General features: G+C 31.4%; 1 protein-coding gene and 1 long non-coding RNA gene across 7 annotated transcripts in view; one reads left to right on the plus strand and one right to left on the minus strand.

Annotated features, from left to right (window-relative positions):
- LOC131600599 (uncharacterized) overlaps nucleotides 1–3277 on the plus strand; it is a 3400-nt gene extending 123 nt beyond the window's left edge. The window contains exons 1-7 of one of the 6 annotated variants that reach the window (XR_009283242.1): nucleotides 1–174; nucleotides 392–446; nucleotides 606–671; nucleotides 963–1071; nucleotides 1209–1335; nucleotides 1409–1528; nucleotides 1630–3277. The exon at nucleotides 1–174 is cut by the window's left edge and continues 119 nt beyond it. This is a non-coding gene — a long non-coding RNA (uncharacterized LOC131600599). Of the gene's footprint in view, nucleotides 175–366; nucleotides 447–605; nucleotides 672–962; nucleotides 1529–1629 lie in introns of all 6 variants that reach the window. The other 5 variants (XR_009283248.1, XR_009283230.1, XR_009283236.1 and 2 more) reach the window with 5 other exon arrangements.
- Nucleotides 3278–9727: 6450 nt separating this feature from the next.
- Nucleotides 9728–10183, minus strand: LOC131644954 (uncharacterized mitochondrial protein AtMg00810-like). The gene has a single exon (XM_058915619.1). The coding sequence runs from the start codon at nucleotides 10181–10183 to the stop codon at nucleotides 9728–9730; it is 456 nt and encodes a 151-aa protein (XP_058771602.1).
- Nucleotides 10184–10464: the final 281 nt, after the last annotated feature.

Consider the following 10464-nt stretch of genomic DNA (forward strand, 5'->3'; position numbering starts at 1 on the left):
CTCTTTCTCTCTCTTTTTTTTCCTCTTTCCTTCTCTCTATTCATATTCACAGACACCCAAAACCCAAAACCGCCGTCTCCATATCCACGACCATCACCACCTCCATGTTTTCACTCTCTTTCGTCTGGTTTTTCAGCAACTCAGCTTCAACCCATTGAACCCATCTTCACTCAGGTAAGAAATTGTTCCCTTTAACCTTGACCTTGTGTTTTGATGTTAAAAATGAGTTATTGTTGTATTTTTTTTATCATGGAGATTGTTTAAGAAATGGCGGTACTGCTTTTTGGAATTATATTTGTTTTGAATTTATTTTGTTGACTGTGAATATTGCATAGACTGTTATTGAGTGCGGGCTTTCAATTTCAGATTCATATAATTGATTCAACTGCAGGGGAACAAGTTTAAGGAAGCTGAAGAAGTATTTGACAAGCTACAAGATCGTAGCGGTATGATTTCTTGTATCTCATCAGATGTTGCTGCACAATTAGCTGATTTCTTGTATCTCATCAGATGTTGCTGCACAATTAGCTATTAAAGCACGGAGTTGTAGATACTAGGTATTGGTCGCTTATATGCCTTGAGTAAATTTAACTTTTTTTTTTCAGAAACAGTTGGAGGAGGGTCTGCAGATCAAGTATGTAGACATCCCATGACTAACTATTGATAACAAGGTTTATTTTCTATTTTTATTTCTTTTCCCTTTTAGAAGTACACATCTACAATTATGAAAGAACGGAATTCAAAATTATCCACAACATTTGACATAACATGATCATGATATGAAACATCACTTTACTGAATTAGCTGTAATAATAGCTCATGAGTTAGATGTTAATACTTCCCAGGTTAGAAAATAATTACTATGTTGCAAATGTATCTAACACCACTGTAATGGTAAGTTGGCATTTGCGCATCTGCATTTGTTTGGAGACTTCCCATATGACCATAATTTCTATGTGCAGAGTATAATTGGACGACTAGCTGAAGGAAATTAGGAAATCATCTGGGATCATGGGACCTTGGCATGTAGATACTGTGGACATGGATGAAAGCTTTGCTTCTTCTCTGTTGGTAGTGTTCAAGAGCAATAAAGCCAAGTGTTTTGAGCTCTCTGAAATTACTGGATATGTTGTCGAATTCATGTATATTTTTTTGTTTGTTGGTTTTTGATGTATTTTTATTCTACCATTGAAATTAAATTGAATTAGGTTGCTATCGTTGACACTGCAAATGAATATGGGAGCCGATTTATTCAACAGAAGCTTGAAAAAACAACTACATAAGATAAACATGGTTTTGATGAATGATGTCTTTGGTAATTATGTGGTTCAAAAGGTAAAGATTATTACTGAATTAATTATTCTATTTCCTGGATCTGGTTTGAGCAAAGTTGATTTACATGGTGCAGTTTTTTGATAAAGCATGTATATTTTGGTTTGCTCTTGATGACTTTAATGCGGGGCCTACATCTTTGCCACGATTCTAAATGAGATTCACTGATTTTAAAGCGGTGGCAAGTCCTATACGTGTATGAAATTTCAAGTCATTTTAGCTTCTTGTCTCTTGATAATTATATGTTATTGATCCATGTGAGACACTCACGAAGATCATTCTTTTTATCCATTTCAGTTATAGAAGATGCCTTCTTTGCCAATTATGCTGAAGTACACCTTAAGCTCTCCGAGCTTGGGTAAGTCATATCTAATCATTAAATTTCACTGCTCTGTGTGTTTTATAAATTAGTAATCTTCTGTTTTTGCACTTGGAACCTCTTATATGACTTGCACATTCAACAATATCTTATTATTATGTAAGTTTCTTGGTAGAGGATACTTGGAGGCTATGATGTTGTTTTCAACTTTTAGATCAGACAACAGGTTGAAGAACCTGGCTACTGGCATGGTGTTACAGTATCTATTTGAAAATACCATCATGGTTCATTCTATAGATACTGATAATGCACCCGTGGTGAGGCTCTTTTCTTCCACTTTTTGTTTAAGATAAGGTGAATCTGAGCCTTCCTCTATAACCCTACAATCATGGTTTACACACATTAGTTGTTAGTTTAATTACGAGGCTCCACACTCTGAGTTGCTGTGCAAGTCGATGATCCTTCTCAATGAAATTTGCTAGCAGCTCTGCACATATACATACATACACACATATACTCTCTTTTCTATTCTAATTGTCATCTCTTAGATAACAATGCAGTGATGATGTCGATGATCCTTCTCAGTGAAATTTGCTAACAGCTCTGCACATTTACATACATACACACATATACTCTCTTTTCTATTCCAATTCTTATCTCTTGGATAACAAAGCAGTGATGATGATTTCAGCAATTGAATCAGACATTGTGTGAAGAGCTGTTTCCTGGCCATGTGACTCTTTGTCTGTGTGAAATTACCCTTGTGGTCCTTTGCACAGATTCTGTTGATGCAGCCTTTGTGTTACTTTGACAGGAATTAACTCATTTATATTTTATAATTCCATTTTCAATAAAATGCAAATTATTCAGAAAGTGAATTGCTCATCACAAATTACATTGTTTAAAGTTAAAGCTTATGTATTGAAAACTTAACTTATATGAGTATGTTAAAGTGGTTAAGTGTGAACGATTTTGAATTATTTCAATTTCGGTTTTGTGTATCTATTTGAGCTTCAAGGTTATGTTTGGGGTTCATGAAGGTTTGTTTCTATTTCAAATCGAGTTTTGTTCCAGTTCGGAATTTGATTTACGTTGTGTTCAGAATTGATTGCGTTTTGGAATTCTTGCATTTTTTCGGTTTCGACTCAATTATGGGTTATACTACAGTTTGATTGTGATTAGATTTATAGCCATTTGTCTATTTGATTCTGCAATTTTATGCATTTTTTCTAAGTTTATGCACACTTTTATATCTATTGTATGAATGCATGGTTTTATGTAACCATAACAATAATGCATTAAACTTTTTGGATCAGCTCTGCTTAGTAAACATTAGTCATTCAACGTGAGATTTTACTTCAGGATCCCTTCACTTTTTCTGTTTCATAAACTCATAGAAGAAAATTGTGAAAAGCATGACTCACTGTAGTTTTACCACTGACATAGTTAGATGACTTATGCTGCATAAAATCACTTGGACATCACTGATAAAGTTTTACCAAATTCATAAGATCACCATATATTCAATTTCCTTTTTGGAGTTGATTGACATAAAATCTTTTTTCTTATGTGAAAAGCATAAAATCAACACTAAATATGAGAGAAATTCAATTGGCTTTTTCAAATTGGTACTTAACATAAACACTTGGACCTCAAGGACCTGTCCAATAAACTACTTTTCATATACAAGTACAACACTAGCATTGTGTCATGAAGTTATACTTTCTCACTCTATCAACTTTCAAACGGTAGCTCTAGGCATCAGTATTATTTAGCAGCCTAGGATTTTATCATGGAACTTAACAACATGTGATTTTATTATTTTTAAACATATTCATACTCTTAGAAAGAATGCAACATTATACTTTAATATTATTTACATTGAGCCATGTATATTATATATAACTAATAGATATAGGACTATGTAAACTTAAAAATAAAGGCTGTGACTGGTTTTAATCCTTTGCATTATTTAGCTTATCCCTTGAGAAACTCACTCAGTTAGAGTTAAGTTTCTCTATTTTAACTGTTTTAATTATGTTTCCTATTTTTATAAAGACTGAATTATTAGAAAGGGTGATTAAATATTCTATTCTTAAAAATAAATCATCGTTATTTAATTTAATATGAAAATTAAGTTATGAGAATTAAGTGATTAAGCGTTACTTGATAACTAAGGTTGATAAATTTTTTTGCTTTTAAAATTCTTAGTAAATTGATAATTCTAAATAGGCAGTGATTTATATGTTGTTTTATGTGAATATTATTTTAGAGTAATAAATATAATGACTTAAAGAATGTATTGATGTTTAGTTTAAAAAAGAATTTATTGTAAAAAAATTTACATTATCAATACATCATAACCATTCAATTATATTACTTTAAAAAAGTTAAAATGAAAGTCAAACATTTTATTGTGATTAATTGACCGTGAAAAATTTCTTGTCGATGTATTTCTATTAAATTCTTTAAGAAAACAAACAAATACCTTAATATTTTTTGATAACTTAATATTGTTTGATAACTCTCAGATGATTAATGGATATCATATACAAAATTAACATATAAATACGATAATAAAATATTTAATCTTATGAGTCACAATCAACACAATGTCTATTTTATTTTAATCAACAATAATCTTTATTTGAGAAACAAAATTTTTAATTTCAAATATCAAGATTTTTATTTTTTTCTTCATCTCACTGATCCCTTTTTTCTTTTAATTTGGTATGATTTTTTTAATACAATTGAATTTTATGATAATTGTTATTTTACAATTAAATAATTTATTTCAAATTTATATATGCTTTTAAATATATTTTATACTATGTATAAGATAAATTTACCAATTATGCATTTGAAAATTTATAAATTTTGTAACAAATCCTTAGGTACTAGACTCAATGTAACTTTTACTAACTCCTATGAAATTTTATTACTGAAACTCATGATTTTCACGGGTCACAATCACCACAATACCGTACATATTTATAGTTATGAGTGATATTTGTAATATTTCACTTTCAAGGATGATGTTTCATGTTAACATTTTAAAGTATATTCTTAAGAACCATTAAGATATATGTGCTAATTTCGTTTGTACTATATTATTCACATTAAGATATGAATTACCCGTGCGGACGCACGGGTCTTCTACTAGTTTTCATTATGAATCATAATGTTTTGAATACTCTTCAGATGTTAAAAATAGATAAATTGCTTATGTGATCGTCAATTAGGTTTCCATAATCTATATAATATATAGGGTGATATATAATATACAGGGTGATGGCTAATTAGGTTTTTATTATTTCAAAATGGTTCATCTTGACGTCTACTCATATTTGAGTTTATATCCAATTTTTAAACTTTGAACACTTAATCAATTAAGACTTTTAATTTGATAAATATATAGTATAATTCATATAAATATATTTGCGCACATTATAATTATTGAAATATAATAATTACATAATGGTAACTTCTAGGGTGGAGTACTAGTTAAATCTTTCACCATGAATCACATTTAACAATCATTATGTATCATCATAAAATGTAAAAGTAAGTTATTTGTCGTCGACAAAGACGTGGGATTCTGTTTAGTCGAGATCTGTCACTCGACAAAAGGGCTATGTGGGGATGTTGTGTAACATCAGATGAAAAAAAGGAAATACATAGTATTCAAAGTGGTATGCAGGGGTGGCCCTGAGCATGGGCTCGCGGGGCGGGAGCCCAGGGCCCCATAATTTTAGGGGCACCAAAATATTTTTTTACTCTTTTATATATTAAAAGAATTTTTTTAAAATAAAAGAACTTATTAGAATTTAAAAAAAAATACTTACTAACAAAATTATAGGGGCATTACAAAGTCAAAATTAATAAAATAATATAATTTTCCATAAATAAAATATAGAATACAATCAATTAATTCCCCTAAAATAAAATCAATTAATATCCATAATTTTAGCAACTAACAAATTTAATTGAGGCACTAAAATTAAAATAATGATATAGAGAATATTTTATATTATTGATAATGTTATTTGAAAGGTTATAAATCTTTCGACTGATCAAATTTGGATTAAGCTGTTGATCTTGATGGGAAAATTTTGTTTGAAGAATTGAAAGTTATTAGAGAAGTTTTAACAGTTGAATCAAAATCAAGCTATATGATACTGAGTTCTTTAAAGATTTTTAATTATTTTCCTAATGCATGAATAGCTTATAGAATAATATTGACTATTCCTATCAATGATGCATCTGCTTGAAAGAAGTTTTTCTAAATTATAATTATTAAAATCTTATTTGAGATCTATTAAGTCACAAGATATATTAAATAGTCTTACGTTGATTTCAATTGGAAATAATTTTTTGAAAAACCTTGATTATGACCAAATTATTAATGATTTTGCAACAAAAAATGCTAAGAGGTTGATATTTAAATAATTTTAAAGGTTTGGTCAATTTTTTATAGGAAAAAAGATCAGATCAAAAAGAAGAAGAAAAAGAAGAAGAATAATTCCCTTTATAGTGGTTTATATTTTGATGCAGTATAAACATTGATTCAAAGATCAATACTTGTATTCTTTTTGCACAATGTCAAATGAAAATGTGTTTTTTATTCAATTTTTTTTATCTTTATGTATTAATTGTTAAAAAAATATAGGGGCACCACTCTTTTGATTCGCCCAAGGTATCAAAATTCAAAGGACCGGCCCTGGTGGTATGGAACGTGATAACACCAGTGAACCCATTTAATCTAATGATTGTTATATATATGGCCTATGATGAGGGACTTGATTAATGTCTCACTCTACCTGTCACCTTAAATAATATTTAAATATAAATATTCTAACAATCTCCCACTTGGGCAATATATCTTAATAATTATACCATAGTATTTGTTAGTGCACAAGGATTAAGAAAGCAAGAGGAAAGATATTACTACTCTGCAATGACGGCTACAAATTAGTGTAAGGAAAAATGATTAGGTTTAAATGAAAACTACTAATAGTCTATTAATAAACTGAAAACTAGGGTCACATAGGCAACATACTAAAATACTAAATTACCCTTCAATATCATCCCTTAATTTAGGATTTTCTATACAAAACTAACAACACCATTTCCATCCCTTAAGAAAATAAATTGATTTCTCTTGATTGCCTTCGTCAGAACGTCTGCCACCTGCTTCTGGGTGCTATAGTGCACAACTTCTAGTACTTCGTTTTGGACTTAACTTCTCAGAAATGACACTTTGTCTCTATATGTTTTCTTCTTCCGTGTAGTACTGGATTCTTGGCAAGATTGATTGTGTAACACCCCTTTTCTAACCCCAAATATATATATATATATATATATATATATATATATATATATATATATATCATCTTACAGAGTAATCATGCATAAGTAAAAGGGCGTCACATGTTATTTCCAACACAATGAAAACCTAAAACAAACATCCAACATTCTTAATATGCAAAGATCATATTGTAACACAAATGTAAATCTCATGCTTTCATACATTATGCATAAACGCTTGCGGAAAACAATTGAATTGCTATTAAAAGTTTCAATGAATATATCTCATACTATATTCATCTACCGAATTCAAATAAACATTTAAATCCACATACTCATTTGAAATCCACAATCTTGGCCACATAGCCTTAAACAACATATCGAGATCTTAAACAAATACATCCGAATATCCAACAAAACATAGGAAATAGCAATATCCAAACATAAGCATAAGTCTAAAGAATATCCCCCCAAGTGTTACATGATCAGAGCATATGACTCGCTACCTAATCCAATAACAAACTCAGGAGCTCCTCGGCTAAATCCTCGGACAAGCTACTACTCGTCGGAACCTGCACGTTACCAACGAAGGATAACATTCAAACAGAAGGGTGAGAATTCAACTTCTTATAGCAAACATAATAATGGGAAATGTAATACAAACAAGCATACATTTCACAATTCATCACTCTTTATAAAAACATGCTTTTATAACCATACATCAAAATTAACATGTTTCATCGCTAGGTCACCAAATTCCATCATTCGAGTAATTATATCTAATTACTATTTCAACAATTATAACCCACTAATGAAATGCCATCAAGTATACAACTATCACATAAAATTCACATTATGCATCACTTATCACATAATCAATCCAAGCCAATCATATTGCAAAATCACACAAAACACAATTCACACCGACACGTGCGACTCAAGTGTGACTCTATGTAATATGCATGTGGATCCCATCCGTTATCATTTCCGGTCATGCCGACTGTCTTTCCTCTATAGACTAGATAACCACCTCAAAAGCCTCATTCCGCGTTAAGCTTTCAAATCTCATTCGGCGTCAGATTTGGGACAAGTAAATAACCTTTGCAAGATTACCCAACATTGCCACTTTCAAAAACTCATGCTTGTGTACGTGTGCAACAAAACAAGACTCATGCATTTAAGACGATCTCTCTATCTCTTAAACTACACAATCACATCTTTACAACTTTGCACAATATTACACAACATGACATCCAATCCAATCTCAAACATCAATTAGCATTTAGCAATCAATCACATAATCCACGGTTATCATATCACATAATACATCCATGAACATTGATCATGCACAATTCATCCATAACATACACATATAATTACATGTTATTCCCAACTAACATCATAATTAAATTAAACAATTGCTATCTAATCCTACTTTATCATATAGACAATCTCATTAGCTTCATAACGCTTCGAACGGCGCATAAAACAGAGTTACGGATCAAAAGTTACATGTATTCGAATTTTTCTCAAATATGCCTACAGTCGCGCCGCCACCCTACAGACGCGCCGCGAACTACAAGCCAATAGCCTACCAACTACTCAGTTCGCGCCGCGATCTATTGTTCGCGCCGCGATCTATTGTTCGCGCCGCGATCGTAGTGAAGGAACATTTCCCTGTACGAGTTCAGCATAATCCCCTTCTCATCCCCACACCCAAATTCATGTTCTAGCTCAAAATTGCACACGAAATTCACATACATATCATATATACAACACATAAGGACCTCTATATTCATCAAAACCTCATTAATCATGCAAATATATGAATTTCACCCAAATCCCAAAAGTTAGGTTCTCACATTCTCTTCATCAAACATGTTATAAATCAAAATCCACCCGTGGAATCCAGTAAGAAATCATTATTACATGTTATTTCTACCAATTCTAAGCATAAACAACACAAATCTCATGAAATTATGAAAATACTCTAATTGAAATCCCATTTCTAACACATACAACATTACCCAATCATGTAAACTATAAGAACTTGGATTCTAACCCTTACCTCTATTCAAACTCCTCCAATATTCAAGAAATCTACAAATCCCCTCTTCTTATCTTCTATGTTATTCTTCTCTTCTTTCTATTCTTTCTATTCAAAATGATAGTAAACTCTAAAACCCTATTTCCTTACTATCTTCTCTTAATTAATTGGACTTAACCCAACCCACTACTCTTTCTAATAATTAGGCCCACCACCTATTATATTATAATTCTACTATCTAAAATAGTCTCAATTAATAATAATCACCCAAATCAAATAATTATCATGCCAAATAATCATTAAATAAAATAAACAATTATTAAATATCAAATAAACTTAACTATATAAATAGATAATAAAATCGGGATGTTAGAGATTGCAGACTTGTTATCAATCATCAACTTCAGAGGATTATCTACTTTGATCTCTAGGTCCTGCAATAGATTCATAAGCCACACATCTTGACATGCAGCTACATCGCTTGCAATGTACTCAACTTCACACGTTGATAGTGCAACAACAAGTTGCTTCTTGGGACACCAAGAAATATGACCTCCCAGAAACTTAAAGAAGTATCCAAAAGAACTTCTTCTATCAAATCTATCTCCACACAAATTAGAATCAGAGTAACTCATCAAATATGAATCTGTCTTTCTTCTAGAAGGGAATAGTACTCCAAACTTCAAAATTTCCTTGATATACCTCAGAATCATGACAGCAGCTTAGTAATGGGACCACTTAGGTTTACTCATGAACCTAATAACCATTCCAACTACATAGCAAATATCAGGTCTGGTATTACACAAATACCTTAGAGAACCAACCAACTGTTTGAAGGTTTTAGCATCCACATCCTCACCATCAGAGTCAGAATCCAATTTATGATTGGTTTCTGATGGAGTGATAGAAGCCTTACAGTTCTGCAACTTAAATCTCTTTAGAAGTTCAAGTTCATACTTCAACTGATGCAAAATTATACCCTTCTTAGAGTACAATACCTCCATCCCTAGAAAGTATACCAACTTTCCTAGGTCAGACATTTCAAACTCACTCATCAGAATCTTCTTGAACTTGACTACCTCTTCATAACAACCACCTGTCATCAATATGTCATCAACATAGAGACACACCAGAATCATATTGCCTCCAGAATGTTGTACATAAACGCCATATTCCATCTTACATTTCTGAAATCCATGTTTCTTGAAAAATGAATCAATCTTCAAATTTCAAGCTCTGGGTGCTTGCTTTAATCCATAAAAGGCTTTATGTAACTTGTACACCATCCCTTTCTGATTCTTTTTCACAAATACAGGAGGTTGTGATACATATACCTCTTCTTGTAACGGACCATTCAGAAATGCAGACTTCACATCCAGATGCATCATATGCTAATTTCTATTTGCAGCTAAAACAATCACCAGTCTGATTGTTTCATGTCTAGCTACAGGCGCAAACA

The sequence above is a fragment of the Vicia villosa genome, linkage group LG1, assembly GCF_029867415.1.
Source record: "Vicia villosa cultivar HV-30 ecotype Madison, WI linkage group LG1, Vvil1.0, whole genome shotgun sequence".
In the NCBI taxonomy this organism is placed as follows: domain Eukaryota; kingdom Viridiplantae; phylum Streptophyta; class Magnoliopsida; order Fabales; family Fabaceae; genus Vicia; species Vicia villosa.

Bases quoted from the DNA above. Each gene is read 5' to 3' on its own strand.
- LOC131644954 (XM_058915619.1), bottom strand. From the start codon at position 10,183: ATGGAATATGGCGTTTATGTACAACATTCTGGAGGCAATATGATTCTG.